The sequence below is a fragment of the Zonotrichia albicollis genome, chromosome 1 (assembly GCF_047830755.1).
Source record: "Zonotrichia albicollis isolate bZonAlb1 chromosome 1, bZonAlb1.hap1, whole genome shotgun sequence".
In the NCBI taxonomy this organism is placed as follows: Eukaryota; Metazoa; Chordata; class Aves; order Passeriformes; family Passerellidae; genus Zonotrichia; species Zonotrichia albicollis.
In genome coordinates this window covers 96,555,475-96,573,162 of record NC_133819.1, presented here as the reverse complement: position 1 = coordinate 96,573,162, position 17,688 = coordinate 96,555,475, and the positions used below count along the sequence as shown (strand labels likewise).

At 37.4% G+C, this 17,688-nt stretch overlaps 1 protein-coding gene across 1 annotated transcript; it reads left to right on the top strand.

Moving 5' to 3' along the window:
• The first annotated feature begins 1,855 nt into the window (after positions 1 to 1,855).
• On the top strand, positions 1,856 to 15,566 carry C1H18orf63 (chromosome 1 C18orf63 homolog). The gene is made up of 13 exons (XM_026790972.2): positions 1,856 to 1,989; positions 2,635 to 2,713; positions 4,127 to 4,183; positions 5,485 to 5,596; positions 6,155 to 6,196; positions 7,135 to 7,211; positions 8,636 to 8,745; positions 9,365 to 9,461; positions 9,559 to 9,644; positions 10,221 to 10,404; positions 11,824 to 12,900; positions 13,870 to 13,986; positions 15,507 to 15,566. Exons 1-13 carry the CDS (start codon positions 1,856 to 1,858, stop codon positions 15,564 to 15,566), a joined length of 2,232 nt encoding a protein of 743 aa, XP_026646773.2.
• The last annotated feature ends 2,122 nt before the right edge of the window (positions 15,567 to 17,688 follow it).

The window sequence follows — 17,688 nt, the reverse complement described above, 5'->3', positions numbered from 1 at the left end:
TGTCACCACCCATCCTCAGATCCTGCCTCAACTTTTCAGTCAGCCTGACAGTAAGAGTAGCTGCTCTCCCTCAGATTGGTGTTGTTCCCAGCTTTGATAAAGAAGCTCTTCATTGTGGCTCCAGGTAGTTACTGAAAATTGCAAAGAGTGCTGCCGAGCTCTGGGATTTCGTTGCCTGTTCAGGCAGAACAGACAGGGATGGCCATTCCCTGACTGATGTTCAAGTTCACGCGCTGTGATTATTGGCACGTAAAGGTCCCATTTCTCCCACACACGTAAATTCCCCTCGAACAGAGGGCGGTTGTGTTCATTTCCCGTGATTTATATCCAGTCGCTCTTTCTTAACTGGCAGCTCTGTGCTGCGTTTCTCTTTATCCTCTCCCCTGAAGGGAGAAGTCTTTTGCAAGCACTCTGTCCCATTAGCTTTTAAGATGTCTGAGAAGATTTAACTTAGGCGTAATACAGCAAATTGTTCCCACAGGGGAGTCATCCTCAAGCAGCAAGCAGGGCACTGGAGCATTGCAGCATGTGTTTTACAACATCTCTGCCACAAAAACCCCCAATAAACATAATGAAAGCCTCGGACTCAGGCTTTCTTTTCCATGGTTGCAAAAAGACAATATTTTTTTCTCCCTTTTTTTTTTTTTTTTTTTTTAATTGAACTTTCCCTTGAGCTGTACCTTTTGGAATTCTCTGATGAAGTGATAGTCTTGGCTGGCATTTAAAAAAACCCTGCTTTTTGTGACTGCTGAAAAACATTGAAATGTGTTTTCCTGTAAGGGTAAGAAATAAGAAAGCATTATTTTCTTTTAAATGACAGTTATAAAACACTTACCTTGTGATTTTTCTTGGATATGATGGAGGTTAATCTGTTTAAAGTGTTACACTGTAAAGAAAGCAAAGGAAAATCAGAACACCAAAGTTATCTTTGACATTGTTCCTCAAAATATGCTTTCAGTTCATAATTGTTTTATCAGAATTGACAAAATTGCTTTTTCAGGTGAATACCTGGTGAGTTCATAAAATATGGGATCAAAATATTTATTGCTGTCCTCACTGTGTTGGTGAGACCATTTCCTAAGATTGTTTTAAGGTTTGGAGAAGGGAGAAATATAAATATACTATAAAAAACAGCTTTTAATATAAAAACCAGCTTTTTCTGGTGTGGAGTGTTCGTTCCCGGCTTTCTATCTACCTTCTTTTTTTGAAATACTTTGATTGAAAAAGGGGATACAGTTAAAAGTGATGAAATGTTCAAGTAATGAAATGTTCAAGTAATGAAATATTGGATTTATTTTTTGTCATGAATATTCTACCTCATTATATTCTACCTCATTACACTGACCCTGGCCTGTGCCGCAGGGCAAAGGAGCACACCACTCAACAGCTCAAAGGCACTCAACAAGATGGGTAATATGAAATCATATTATTCCCATTCACATGTAATTTGTTAGTACTGCATCAAAGGATCAGAGTCTTAGTCTGAAATTCTACTTCTTTGGGTTCTTTTCATTGGTTTTTAGGAAGTTCCAAAAATGACAGTTCCATTACATGTGCTCATTTAATATGGCAATCATCATACATATACTCTGCATTATTTTGTCCTTGTCTTTACTTTGAATATTTTGGCTCTTGCAAATAATTTTTTTTTCAAGTATAATGCATTATAAATACGAAAAGGATATTCAGCTGTTTTAGCTGACCAAATTATATTTTCTCTATATTCTTAATCAAAAGAGAATTGATTATTCATTTACCTAATAACATATAAAGTTCTGTAAACAAACACCTGCCTTACAAAATTTTTTTTTTTTTTTAAGACCCAGCTGCTGCTTGGGGCAATCAACAACATACCATGAATAGCACCAGACACCAGCCTCTGTTCTTTGTCAGTCTGCCTGACCTCCAAAAACTCTGTGCTGCTACAGTAACACTGAGTTCTCAGACACCAGAAACTGAGACAAGGAGTACACAGATAAAGACTTGCCGGTAAAGAGTTTTGAGGGCTGTTGTTTCCAAAAGCTGCTAGTGGTTGTTATTCAAATATTTTATTAGCTGTACTAGAATTCGCTGTAATAAAATCAGAAAAATCCTTATCAGTGGTAAGGAGTACAAAATTGTTTAAAATAGCTTTTTTGATTTCTTGGGCAAGGGACTTGCTTGCTATTGGGGAACAAAAACAAAATTTCTATTATGTTCTAAATTTCACGAGCTAAAACTAAAGGATACACATACTTCAAATTAATAACTGGTTAAAATTAATCTGTGTTTACTTGCAAAGCTGGGATGCTTCATGTAGTTGAGACTAAGTTAAAAGACTATTTGGAAAGCAGATGTAGACTCCTTAGCATTCACCAAGCATTATGTTATTCCCTTTAAAAGAAAGGGGAGAAATGAAAAATTCTGCCAAACGGAACACTTTTGGAGAGCTCCATTTGTGTGCCAAAGCCCTGTAATCTTTGTCTTAGACCACTGTGGGTCATCTAGAGCAAGTAACTTGGACTAATCCAATTTATTATACTGAACCAATGGAAACTGATTAAAAGTGGAATGTATTGTGCTTGCAAAAGGTAAGGAAAAGAAATTTAAGCAGAGAAAATAACATTTTTAATTTCTTTCTCATCTTTTTCATAGACAGCTATTATTCCTGTATCAAGAGATCCTTTCTGCACCTGTTATGGGGACCCTGAATCAAATTTCGGTGGTGATGGCGGTCAGTATCACTGTGTAAATAATATCTGTAGTTACAGCCTGCTCTGCAGATGAGCAGAGTGCACCTCACTCAAAAGAGAGAAGAACCATTATGTTTTGTTGAGGTAACAAAGTAATTTGACAGAGTTTGATGGGTCTGGTGGAATTTAGCAATTTAGGTTTTAACAGTGTTCTGACAAGGTTCAGGAAGTTTGATGCCAAGGTTTATCTTAATAATTACACATGGTAGAACCATGAAAAGGAAATCTGAGTTAGAATGACTCGGAGAGAGACCGGAGGTACAAAGGGTAAAGAGGGCCCTCGTGTGGAGACATGAGGTTCAGAGGGATCCCTTTTTGGAATTCCTTCTTGGAGCCTATGTGTGGCTGTACCCAATCTTTGTCTCAGACTTGGTCAGCACTTCATGCCTAGTGGAATTATCCCTGCAGTGTTTATAGTATCTGAGTAGCTGCATGGATTAGTAATTCTTCATAGCATGAATTCAGCATGCTTTCAGTCACTTAGTGCACATCACAGGTAAGGGGTCTCCTGACCTTTTGTAAGGAAGGTTCTCTAATTTCCAGTATGGAATCTCTAAACTTGAGAGGAGTCCTGCTCAAACCTGCCATGCAGGCCAGCTGTCGTACAGTCTGGTGTTCAGGGAGTGCTCAGATTGAGCCTGTCCTGATTTTAATATTTAAAGGGTGAAGTAATTGGCTCCTAATCAATGGCATAGGCAAGACATGTGTGTTTGATTTAGTGCTGACAGCTCTTTCTGTCCTTCGGTTATCTTGTACTTTCGGCTTTCGGAAACACCTTTTGAAATATTTTTCCAGACACCTTCACTCCCTTGTAGATGAGCCAGGGACTTTCCAGCTGGCAAGTTCATCCCAGGGATGTGAGCCTTGTTGCCTCTTGGTCAGTCAGGACCAAAGTATGGCTAGGGGTCGATTGTATTTGTCACACATACATATTTCTATAAGTGTTTTGTTTGAGGATCAAGGATAAGTAAAAATATTTCATTTAAAACAGACTTCTTTATTTGTTCATTAGTGGTGTAGGACAGCTTAAGTCCTTTATTTTTTTGATGAAATGGCCTTTTCAGATGGTGAACCAATCTGTGGGATGAAATGGACTCAGTTGGTGGATGGTTACCCAATTCATATGGAGAGAAGAAGATGCAGAGTTCTACAGCTTTGTTTTGGGGAGTCTTTGGCTCACTTGTCTTGCTTGTGACTGTATCCTTAGCTAGAAATGAGATTGCATTATGACAAATGCCTGAACTTGTTTTAGTTTTCTCCTTTAAAACACAGGATAAAGCGTTTGCTTAACTCTTCCCTTGCATGATTTTCAAAGGCAAAGTCACTCTTGTACCAGAATTTAATTTATGCTTACTACCAAACCCTTGATTTATTTTTTTTATTGTTACTTTTAGATACCATTTTATGAATCAGGAATATGTCAAGCCTATGTAGAGAGACACGGAGCTACTGTAAGTGCTGAAATATGACACAGTTCTCTAGGCTGTTACACTCATCTGCAATTGCTGTTGGCAGAGATAACCCCCCTACTAAAGGGAGTTACTAAGTCTGCCCCATAGACAAAGTGTGTCCTGTGAATGGGGGCATGGCAAATATACTTTGTCAGACTCAATAGCTGTTAGAAGTTTGTGAGCAATACCTCCAGATTTCTCTGCTGCAGTGCCATCCTGCTCCTGCTCAGAGGCATTGGGGACTGACCTCAAGACAACGTTTGGGCCACAGACCTGCAGCTCTCCTGCTAGTGTCGTGCCCTTCATTCAGTGGGAATGCTCAAGCAGCTGAACTGTCTCCCCATTCACCTTTGGATTTACCCAGTGTGCACAGGACAGTCTCAGGGAAACAAAACAAAAGCATAGAGAAGAAATGGAACGCTTGAGCTTAACAGCTGATATATTTTTAGGCCATTGTGCATGTGATTTACAATCTTCTAGTATGCAACCTCTGTGGGGTTTATGAATGTACGTGTGGGTGCACTAAAATTGGTGAGTCAGAAGGCTGATTGTAACCAAAGCCAGTGGCTCTCATAATTCATTTGTACAGCCAGCTGGGTATATCTTCATTTACTCCAAGAAGTGCAAATGCATAAGCAGATTAGTTAGACATACGCTGTTCAAATATGCTTACCTTACAGAACTGTTCATGTTGATATGTGTGGGTGATCTGTCATTGTTAGGTTTCCCAACACCAAGCAGTTCCTACATGATTCTTTAGAAACATCCCTCTGGAGGTGTATTACTTAACTCCTTTTAGCCTGCTGTAGTTAGTTCCTTGTCTAATGCTGATGGTCAAGAGAAAGCTCTTCAGGACAGGCAGGGAAGCAGAGCTGTTGGCTGAGCAAAGCTGCATTTATCTGCTGTGATTGCCAGAAAATGTCCTGGTGGTGACTCTGACAGCAGAAGTAATGTCAGCTTTGGATGTTGTGCCTATTGCCTGGAGGGAGTTGCATATCTAGTAAAGTACTAGAGGGTTCAGTTAATCTTTTCCCCAGGTCTATTATCTGCCCTGTGAAAGCATTCTAGGAACTGTTGTGCACCTCACATTAATGACACATGAAATCCAAATGCCTACATCAAATACTGTGCTACCTTCCTCTTGAAGCAAAGCAGATGACAGTTAAACATGTGTGGCACTTACTAGGATTTGGCTCCAAGACGAAGCAGCAGTATGTTTGCTAAAGTTTTGACTGAGGCCTTTAAAAAAATCTGTTAAATTATTAAAAATGTATGTTTCTTTTTGTCACTGTTGTTGTTAGCTGGAAGCACCGCAAACAGTTACTCCAGCCCTTCTCCAAACCTGTCTCGCCTACACACTTACAGCCAGGCTTGCACCCAGATGGAACAAGGCTGGTCATCTCTTGGTGCAAGGTATTTGACTCACTTGGGTCAGGGTCAACCATTTAGTTTCCAGTTCTTTATTGTAGTACTTATTTTCCATCATTTAAATTCCATAATTATTTCATTCATTGTAATAAATTGTTTCATTCCTTTATCCTATTACTTTTTTTTTCTTTATTTGCACTTTTATTGTTTTGTTATCCAAGTTCAATGACAAAAGTTAATGTTCTGAATGGACATTCCATTCACCTTTTCATTTTCTTCCTTATCTTTGTAATAGATCAAATAATGATTTCAACTGAATGCAGCATACCACATGAAACCAAATATTGTTGGAAGCAGAGTTAGGAGGAAAAAGTGATGTACAGATTGCTGCCCACTAATATAGCTTTACCTATCTCTCTTTCCTATAGATGTTAATGAATCAGTGAAAAGTTGATTGATAATAGGGGATTTTATCTCCTTAAAAGGAACACACTTTCAGCATTTGTGATAGACACAAATAAAGCTGCTCCTTTTCTTTTTTTTCAAATAAAGACTTTAGAAATATGGTTTAGAAAATAATGTCTGTCTATTCTGTTTATTAAGGGAAAGATTTTTTGTCTCGTTCAGGAAGGCAAAATGCTGTTGGTAAGTACAATATTCTGTTAATAGTAAAGTTGAGAGAGCAAGGTAAAGTTAAGCACTTTCCTACTGGTATTACCAGCACAGGGTTTTTGGTTTTCATTCTGAAATAACTTCTGTCAAAACACACTTGGTGGTAGGTAATGTTCTGTCTGTAATAGCTGTCAGCTCAACTGAACCTTTGAAAAATCACTCACAAAGATAATTTTCATACTATTAATCTACAGCCATAGACTGACATTTGTCATTTCAAAGTTATAATTATTGCAGTTAAATGCACTTGCCTTAAATTATGAGTCTTGCAAGTGGTATGAAAGTTCCATAATAATAGATAGGAAAATGGGGAATGGTGACTGTCCAGTATGTACTGTTTGCTGCTCACGAAAATGAAGTCACAAAGCATGCTGGTTAGCTATTGCAAAAATTAAATTAACTTCTATTCCAGTATAAAAGTTAAAGATTACATTTGGCAATATTGGAGCCTAAGTTTGTAGCAGAGATATGCGTTGAAGAACTCAGAGCTGAGCGAAAGTTCTGGAGGTGTGTCCATAAATGCTTGCCTTGCCCATTTAATCTTTCCTATTGACAGCTCCTGGATGGAAAATACTGTGCTGAATGACTCAGTGCAACAAATGGTTACATGAACTACATTTGCTTTGTAAATGGGTGTTTGTTTATCAAGGATATGAGGATCAAGCACACAGTTGCACAGCCAGACTTGATTTTCTGAATTACAGTATGACACTAATTCATTATTATTTTTATTTTTCACAGTTAAAATGCACTTAATTTAATTTCTGTGCTGAGAAAGTCTAACCTTTTGATTTTCAAACACAGCACTTTGACTAACAATTACCTTAAATAAATATTTAGGTTAGCTTTCTGCCTAAGAGATGAGCTGTAATTCAAAACAGGGCATTGTGCTTTTTTTTTTTTTAATTTAGTTACAGACCTCAATGTGTCAGAGAGACAGCTTTGCATCAGCGTGGAGCCTTGCTCAATTCGGCTGCCGCCCCCCGAGGTATAAGCCAGTTATATTTTCCATTAATATGTTTGTTTTATTAATCTTAATCTTCTTTTCTGTTAGGTGACTTCCAGTTAGCATGATGGGGATAGAAGTGCTTATTTCTGATTGCATTGAGACATTAACCATATTCATTGACTATCTGCACGGGTTACAAAAGCATAACATCCATATTGTATCTGTGTTGATGTATTCTAGCAAGAGTTGTGAAACTGAGATTTGAGGCTGAGAGGGTTTTCAAAAAAGCAAACAAAATATAGCAGTGAAGTGTCTTTGTGACTCTAGATTTCCTTCTAGCAGTGTTTTCTAGAGAGATTTCAGTCACACTGTAGTACACAGTTTTGAGTAACAATAGAGCAGCTACAGGTGAGTTTCTGCACCACGTTCAAGGTCCCTTTATATGCTTATTATGGAATCTACTTAATTTCTATGCAGTTCCAAAATATGGAGCAGCCAGGACTATGCTACTTATAAGTTCAATTTATACATTGTTTAAGAAATCATGGTTGGGGTTGAAAACTTGTTATCCTTTTTGACAGCCATGCCACTTGTGGTGAGTATATCCCTATGTGCAGGGCGTATTTGTCAGGCTTGCCGGTTTCGTCTATATTTCTTATAGAAATATTCTTAAAATAAATATTTCTGATCCAAGCTCTTTTTTTGTTGAAATAGAAGAATATAATTTCTTCTGAGACCTGCTTGGGACAGCATAGATATTAAAGCTATCTATAAGAAACCAGTTCCTAAATTATATAGACCAATGATGGAAAAGATCATTATATGTCTTTGTTACCAGTTTGATCCTTTCAATACTTTTCTAAAAAAAAAAAAAAGCCAGATTTTCTTCTCAGTGAATAAATGCAAACCCTCATAGATAATAGAAACATAAAATGTTTCTGAAATCTCTGTCTTTGATTGTTCCCTACAGTCAAATTCTGACATTGTGAAAAAGTGTGGTGTTTTTTGACTTCTCAGAGGATGAAGCTGAATGTCCCATTAATTATGTTCCTTGGACACTTGCACATGTTTAGGCAAAGTGACACACAGTTACTAGAATGTCAAGCATAGGTACCTGATTTGAACTTTTTAAAAACATGCACTGAAGTGAGACAGCTCTCATTTCATTTGACAAATTCCTTCTATACTCTTATTAAACCATTTTGAATAAAGTTTAAATCTCACTCATTTCAATAAACTTTAAACCTTGTGCTTATATGGCTTGTGGAAGGGTAGGCTCTAACATAAGATAGTGTGCAATTTGATGATGGGAAAATCTTCTGAAATAATCAGTCTGTGAGAGCTGATGAACAAATAATGATATATCAAGCTTCAGTGTATCGTGATACACAATTATTTTTGAAATTTTTAAATTTGTACTGCTGTAGAATTATTTGCAAATAAATTTTCTTTTCTGTTTTAAGCTGGAAGATTTTGATATTTCAGCAAACACCATAAAGCTGTTTGACAGCAATGAAAACACAGTTATTCAGCAACATTCCATATTAAGTAACTGGTGCTATGTTTTGCCAAGGTAGGAATCTGTTCACATTTCAGCAGAAATAAACATTTCTCAGAATGTTTGCCCTACAAATTGTGAATTTGATGCTAGTGATAAGAACACTTCTGTTTTACAGTCTGTTTTAAAGTCAGGCATTTGTTGTTTTTATTGTCTCATTGCTAGGAAAAATAAGAAAAATTAATCAAATAATAAATTACACATTTAAATACTATTTCAATTTTACTAATCTTTGTGCTACTTATGTGGTATGTGAGAGCATCAGTTTTTCTTAAATACAATTTTAAAGAAAAAGTATTTCCACCTTTGTCGTGAACTACCTCTATTTTTACCTAAGATTTTTCATTATAAAATAAAGAGAAGTAATGATGATATTTGCTTTTGTTCTGCATTCACTGCTAGTGAGTGTTGAAGAGAAATGTCACTTGTACTTTATTCTTTACCATACTTCAGGATATATTGCTATTGTTATGTCATAAACTTATGAGCCAAAGGTATTAGTCCTCAAAATATAAAAATAATCTCTAAATACTTTGAATGCCAAAAATAAGATTTTTTCCCTAAAAAGGCCAGTATATTTTAAACTGGATTTTATGGCACCCTTTCTAAGCATCCCATCTTTACCTGTGCACAGCATGAAAATGGGTCAGATCATAAACATCAGCCACATAATTCCTCCAGAATCTCCTTTCCGTTCATATAAGGATTTTCAGATGCACTGGAAGAGTCTGGTAAGAAACACACACACTGCTTTCATTTTCCCCTCCCTTTTTCGTTTGCCTATTGAGTATGTCCTTGTAATACCTGTTTTTATTTGGTTTATCTAAGTATGGATATATTCTTCCTGAGGATCTTGAAGAGACAAAAACATACTTGAGTGTTTACTTCAAACCAATAGGGGAAAGGTTCTTCACGTATCCTTTCAGAATATATTTGTCACATTTCCTCTCCTACACTTCTAGCAAAGCTCTGCTTTTCATTTTTGAGTGTGCCACACTTCCTTCTTTCATAATTTCACAGTAGTCAGTAGAGAGAGGTGTTTTAATAGAAAAATTGAAACAAAATGTTTAATCAAGTCTCTGTCCTAGTATTGAATAATAGGAAGTCAAATAGAACAATTTGCTTCATAGCTTCTGTAAATGTGATAATGCCACTTTAAATGTGATGTAAAAGGACAGGGTGTAAAAGAAAGTCAAATTGTGTAAAAATGTGGCCAACAAAGATTGCTTTTAAAGAGACTTTTTTTTTTTGCCAGGAAACACTAGACTAAGGGTTACTTATATTGAGTAATCTTTGCTGTTATAGGTTAGTGTGGTATAATTGTGCTAGAGTCCTGTAACTTCATAAACTTCAGGCCCATAAGAAATTAAGTGCTTTTCTCACAATTTTAAAAAACATTTAGGCAAACTCATGTTTTCTTCTCAACAAAGATGATTGATAATTATAGAAATGTAAAGAAACTTGTTATGTATCCCTGAACACTTACTCAGGTACCCTTTAAGTTGCATCCGAAGTCAGCCAGTGCAGTACTTCCCCAGAACAGATGCAGAAGGAGTAGTGAACTCTTTTCTTTCTGACATGAAGAGCAATTTTTCACAGCTGTGTGGATTTCCAGTAAAGATGACAAGTAAAGCACTTTATGCTACAAAGGAGCTCTCCAGGGCTTCAGTGCATGTAAGGCTTTCTTTATAAATGTATTAATGGCACATATTTTTCATTGTATGAAGTGATCTTGATCATAGTCAGAGCACAGTAAGAGCATATAACTATGCTTCTCACAACAAACTATCAGTCCTGTAAAACTTTTAATTACCATATAAGTAAAAGCTACAGTATTTGCCATTGTAAAGTTGTTACTAACATTATAAATACATTAGAAAATGGACTTGGTGTTAATTAGTTGCTATCAGTACTTGCAATTCTGTAGGGTTTTTTCTTTACATATCCAGAACTGTCTCAGATCTCTACCATAATTTAAAAAAAGACAGTAATAACAACAATAATAACAGTAACATTATTACAATTGTTGCTGTTACAAGAGCATTTAATGACAGGATAAGGAGGAATGGCTTTAAACTGACAGAGGGTAGATTTAGATTAGATATTAGGAAGAAATTTTTGCTGTGAGCATGGTGAGGCACTGGAACAGGTTGCCCAAAGATGTGGATTCTCCATCTCTGGAAGTGTGTGAGGCCAGGCTGGATTGGGCTTTGAGCAACCTATTCTGGTCAAAGTTGTCTATGCCCATGGCAGTGTGGCTGGAACTAGATGATCTGTCAGGTCCCTTCCAACCCAAACCATGATTCTTGATCCTATTATTATTATTATTACTAGCAGTAGTAGTAATATTACAATTTATTTAACAATAAAAAAAGACTGTGTGGACATAAGCGTTTTAAAACACTTAAGCTGTAAGGTTTACTCCATGTCTGGTGATATAAAGGAGGCAAGTAATCAAAACTCCTATATTATTTGAAGTTGTGATGAAGGCTAAGGCTCAAATTTCTTTGGTAGTAGTGTGTTAAAGAAAAAATGAAGTAATTAATTCTGAACAAATAATAGTGACAGAAGATGCAGAGGTTCTAAAATACTATAATCCTCTTCCAGAAAGCAGTTTCTGTTTATGTCTCTCCAGTGATCAAAGCTAGAATGGGTCCTCTGTGTCATCTGCAGTTTTTATAGACATCCAGACTGTCTTTTGCTCAGAATACAGATACTCTTAGAAGTCTTAAGAGATGAGGAGCCCTGTCAGTCAAATCCTCTGCAGAACCCCTCAAAAGGGGTAGACATTATCCAGCTGGAAAGCGCTAAATCAAGATAATTACTGTAATTTAAGTCTCTCTTTCTGAGAAATATGATATTCTAGCATAGATTGTAAACAAAGAACTCGGGGAGGATAAAAAAAAACCCTTTAATTTATAGTGACAACTAGATATTGTTTTAAAATATAGTCATTCTAATCCAAACCACAAAATTGTATTCTTATATCCTGTGATGTGTATTAGGTTGATGCCATATAGTGGATGCATTAGGTGGCACTATCAGATCGTTAAATCCAGTTTATTCAATTTAGCAGCTCTTGATGTGTTGCAGGAAATAAAACCTAAGCACACGAAATTGGACGGTGAGATGGTTTGCGTAGTATCTCTAACGGAGGCTCCTCCAAGAAAACCGACTTTGCCTGGAATTCCTTCACGGTGCAGTACGGAAAACAGCCACTGGATGGAGCGTTTGATCAAAGAGCCAGGAGCACACAGTTTTCCGAGCAGCAGTGAGAGTCCAGGAGGGGTTAGCATTGGAGCCCCTGAGAAATCAATGAGCAATAAGCAAATACCAGGTGTACCAGAGTTACCTGCTGCAAAATCTTTAGGAACACCTGTAAACTCAGCCTTTGAATCCACGCTCCCAAAAGTCAGCAAAATTATACCAATTTTCAAAGGAAAGTTGATGCAAATGAATGGAAGGATCACAAATCAAACAGATAGGAAGAAAAAGGAAAGTGCTGAAAGGCATTCACCAATGAAAAGTGTGGGTGTTTCGTCTTCTATGCTGTCTCTGCACAAATCCAGCATAACTCAGGTTTTCAAACACATTCAAAATATACGAGTCAAAACTGCTACTGACAGCAGTGTGCTTCAGGTGAAGAACACGAAGACACACACAAAACATGGTGCACCCATATTCCTATGGAAAACCCAGTCTAGTGGACAAATGGCTGACTCTGATTTTTCTGAAAGCTCAGCTTCACGTGGGAGTCCAAGTGAAGTCAATCACAAAAAGACAAATTCTCCATTCTTTCTTAAGAATGCTGGGCCAGTGCTTCAGAAATCAAATACTAATCCATGTCTGAATACACATGAATCTTCTACTTCCAGTGCAAAAAAGGGGAAAAAGTTTACAAGTCAAAATACTACTCAATTTCTTGAGAAACAACACCAGTCAATGGAAGTGTGTTTGCAGATTTGTAAATTAGACAGTGAAATGACAAATTCCAGTTTGTCACTGCAACAAACAAAGAGATCAAATAAAGGAGCTGGGTTAAATATTCATGAATCTGTCTTCAAAGATACAGTGTGCGTGGCCAAAAGTGAAGGAAACAAAGCAGTGTGCCACTCTAAGGACTGTGCTGCTGAGACAACCAGTCACCCTTCCAAACCTAACTTTGAACAGGTAGAGTAAAGAGCAGGGCTCATTCTCACTGCTTCTCACAAATTCAAAAACAACGTTAAGCAATAAAGGGCATGACTTTCATCATGTTCTACCATCATTCTCAATATAGTTTTCTAAAATTCTACCATATAACTTAATGTTTTCAGCCACTGCTGCTTTTGTTTTTCTGAAAGGGAAGATGATTTACTGTTTTTTTTGTGAAATAAACACTTCTTTAATTTGAGACTTTTATGATGGGGTTATTAGTTTTCCTTTGTTTTAGACAGTTTATCCAGGTCTGTGTGAGGTTAACACAGTGACATTTTTTTGATGTTCAGTCTCTCTCCACATAAAACCATATTAATGGAATAATTCCTTTCTCATGGAAGGAATCTCAAACCTCATCAATTGTGTAGTGCTGACAGCAGTTGTGTGTAAGGCATTGTGCTGTTAGACAAACATGGAAGTTTTGTAAATACAAGTTTAATTACAGTTTCATGAAAAGCACAAGCTGCAACAGGAAAAAAATTCGACTGGACATGAGGAAAAAATCCTCAGTGTGAGCACAGCTTGTCAGCTACTAGAACAAGTTGCAGAGGGAGGTGTTTGGGTTTGTTAGCCTTCCATTATTCTCAGAACTTGACTGAATGGGACCCAAACCAAGATGATCTGTCTTTGAAGTTAGCTTTATTTTGGGTAAAAGTTATTACTAGGTGACAGCTAGAAGTACTTTACCACCTAATTTTTCTGTGCTTCTCCCTCCATTTCAATTGAATAAATAGTTGAGCTGATTTCAGTGCAATTTTTATGAGGACGATATATGGCATACATGGATGAAATGTTTTGGGCTTATCACAATGTAAGTTGGGTTATCAGCTTTGTGTGATGAGGGCACCTTTTGAAAAAGCAGGTAATTTTAAAAGTTAGAGATCTTGTTCAAAATGCCGTGGGGTGTTTTTCTAATGAAGTTACAAACTTCTGTACTTTTAGGTGATTACAGGGAACAAGTATCTGACATGTGAAACCCTGACCTCAAAACCAACTTGGCCAGTCAAGGAGAGCAACATGGAAGGATCTGTAAAGAAAAGTTGTGCCAGAAGAAGACAGGTAAACCCACACACACACATACACTCCTTAATCCTTTCCAGAAAGATGGGAATTAAGGGACAAAAAAGGTATTTAAAAACTTTTAGTATATTCAAATTAAAATGGGCAGGCTAAGAAATCTTACTGACCTGTCTGGATGAAATTACCCTTAAGCAGGATAAAAGTAACAGTAACCATCAGGTATGATGCTGTCACTTGAAGAGTGCATGTTAAATGTTTGCAGCAAAAGATCCTGCTGAAATGTTTAATGATGTTACTGTTTCTGAAGCAGATTTTCTAATTCTACACAAAAGTTCTGGGCATTCTCAGTGGCTCTGAGAGTGGGCTCTGTGAGATTTTCATCTCAAGGACCTGAATTTAGCAACATTCTGCAGAAACGACTTTTTGTTTTGTTATGCTTTTAAAGCCAAGTACAAGGCAATTCTGGATGATTTAACTGTAATTAAAGGAACACAGTCTGTGCAGATCAGAAAAGGCCAGTGCAGCAACCCCAGGGGCCTGCTGCAGGAACACACTCACACCCCAGAGCTGGAGCTGCTGCAGGGAAAAGAGGAGTCTGTGTGGGAAGCGCCAGCCCAGCTGCTCTGAGCTGGCCCCATCCAAGTGCAGCTGGGAAAGGCCCTTCCACAGGGCCACAACTGAGGCAGTGCTCACAGGGCCAGCACTGCAGGGCTACAGCAGTAGAGTCACTCTCACAAAGAGAAGAAAAACTGCAACTAAAAATAGCTGTTTTAGGAATAACAACCCCAGGGGTCTGGGTGTAGAGGGGACACTTCCACTACAATAAGAAATAGAGTCCTTTGCCTGCTGCTGGGAATGACTCAGACACACTAGGGCTTGTGAGCATGGGAAGCTTGTAGCTGCTCTGGCAGCACTGTTGGAATGGGGAAGGGGCACTGCCCTGTCCTAGTCAGGAGTCACAAGTGCCCCATGCACTCCTCACTCTCCTGGCAGGCTGAGAGTAGCACAGGTACTGCCTGAGCCCTGCAAGCTACTTTTGGGAAGTGTCAGGAACACAGCAAGTTCTCACTGGCGCCACAGTGCTGCCACTGCTGGACTCAAGAGAGGGGGATGCACAGTTCTCAGGAAGTTTCATTGGTGTGTCAGGAATAGGAAAGAGACTTATCTGTTAATTGGCTTTGGGATGGACTCTCTGATGCTCATTAGGCTGATTCCTCCTGTCCCCAGATTAAAATATGATGGTGCCAACTGGGGACACTGGTAAACACATCTCTGAAGAATCAGCCTTTGTCATTACTGATAGCTGGTTTTGAAAGTCATGGTTACCAGCATGTAAAGGGTATTTTCAAAGTAGCTGTGGTCCTAATTATTTAGCCATTGTACTTAAAAACATACTTCAGATTATTTATATTGGAAAACAGAAACTTTTATTAATTACTTCTTACTCAACTAAGCATTTCACTCAGAAACAGTTTTTTTAGTTGAACTTTTAGCTTAGTATTGCTGCTTCATTTGCTTTATTGGCTTTTGCCCTTTTCTGTTTGTCTTGTTTTTTTAAGCAGAAAGAAGAAGGTTATTCAAAGTTAAAGAGAGCCAAAAGAAGTAAAACTTCAACTTAAGGTGTTCTGGAGCATTGAAAGGAAACGCTGGGTACGTTTATTAGAAATTTAAAATATTTTCTTTTATTGAAATAATATCATATGTCTGTAATAGTCCCCACACTTTTGGATAACGATGATATCAGCTGTCTAAAAAAGAATCACTTTAGTATAGAAATGGCTTCTAGAGCAAACTGATGAGGTAACTGAGGTGACTAAATTGCAAATAAAGCAGTCGTGCTTTTTTTGTGAAACAAGCAATGTTAAAAAAAAGGCATTTTGTACTTACTAGAAATTAGAGTTTGACATAAATTTGTACTTTGAGTGGCTCATTTTTCTCTCTGTCTTAAATAAACCTGATTTTTGGGCTTCAAAGTTTCCCTTGAATCTGAGCTGAAGTTAAAACCAAAAACCATTCAAGTGGAGCTGTGTATATTATTTGATATCACTACCAGAAATGTGGCTAAATGCTCTTGTGTTGCCAAGATCTAATCACAGGACAAAATTGTCTGTCATAAAAAACTGAATAAATTTAGTTTTGTGACAAGATACTTCAACCCACATTGTGGGTGGTTGTCAGTAATAGTCTTGCAGGATAAAACAAGCTTGTCCTTTGAACGTTCCTTTGAATATCAAGAATACAGCATTAGGGCATATATAAGGAGCTCACCAGATTTAAGGACTGAATGCCTATCACAAGTTATCAGTAGTAAAAGGTACAGGAAAGAGCAGCCTATACAGTTAACTGTTTCAGAGATAAATAGAAGTATATTTATTCAGGTTAAAATACTGATGGAAGCAACATGGTCACACAGACAGAACAGCACAAAAAAAATCTATATGATACAAAGCAAATAGAAAGAGCAATAAAGATGCAAAATATAAACTGTGCATCTTTTAACCTGGCTTTTAACTTCAATGGAAGTGAAAACAGGTAGACAAACGTGCATTTTGTCTCAGAGATGCACTTAATGTCCCTAATTTCCTTATTGGAATGTATTTTCTCCAGTGAACAAATATATCAGTTTTCTGCTTTTCCTAAAGAAAATCTCTGGTATGGATGGAAGCCTTTCATCTCTGACCTTCACACTGATATTCAGCATATTCCATCCCTGGGTTTAGCATTTAATCTCTCCTGCTTCAAGCCAGGCAGTTCAGGCATGGTCCTTCTTCAGAGGAGATCTCTTCTAGTGTTCAGCACAGATATCCACAGGCCCAAAGCCTGTGGCTTTCACTGAGGATTGATGAGCAGAAGTAGGGTGTGTGTGAATGGTCAGAACTTTACTTTTTTTTTACCCTGATACTCTGATTTATTTTTTCTTATTTCTGAGTTAAATGCCACAGCGTCAAGTTGATAATGGTAGATAATGCTTAAAGCCCTGAGAGAAAACAGTGTTTAAAATATGATTTCCAAGAATCCCACTGGTAAGGGGGTCTTCATTGGTGTTGATGATTTAAAAAGAAAACTAGAGCTAAAACAACTTCTGCTGTTGGACTCTTGCCTACAGTTTTGATTCTGAAAAGCTGGGCTCTAAATTCCTACATTATGTATTACTACACATGCATTCAGAGTACATGTTTTCATTTGAACACTTGGGAATTACTTGTGATTTCCAATTTACTGTGTAGCAAGATTTATGTGTGACAAGTCCTTACACTGGAATTCAGTGATGTAGTCAGCAGGCAGGACTTTGTTCTATAATTCATGACCAAAAAAAAACCCCATTTTTTACAATTATTTTGCAAAAAGGGTTAGTTTTTATGACTCATGTGCCAAGTTGCACAGCCTCTTGACTTGTCCAGGAAATCACAACATAATCCTAGATTTTTTTCTTTGTTTTTGTTAGAGTGTGTTAGTAAAGCAATATAAGAGAAGTATTTAACATTTTAAGGAGCTGAACATTTGATTCTAATACTAACAGTCTCCATGCTTAGTTCTTTATTAATAAAAGTCACCCTATCATTTTCAAGGTCACAAACAACTGTGAAAGGGAAATTTGTTTTCTAAGACAAATCAGAAGAGCAGAGCTTCCAAAGCACAGCACCTACTGCTACAGAAAGATGTTTTTAAAGAAGCATTTGCAGCATTGCAATCGTTGGTGGAAAAACAGACATATTAAAAATGTCAACTCTGAGGCTTCCA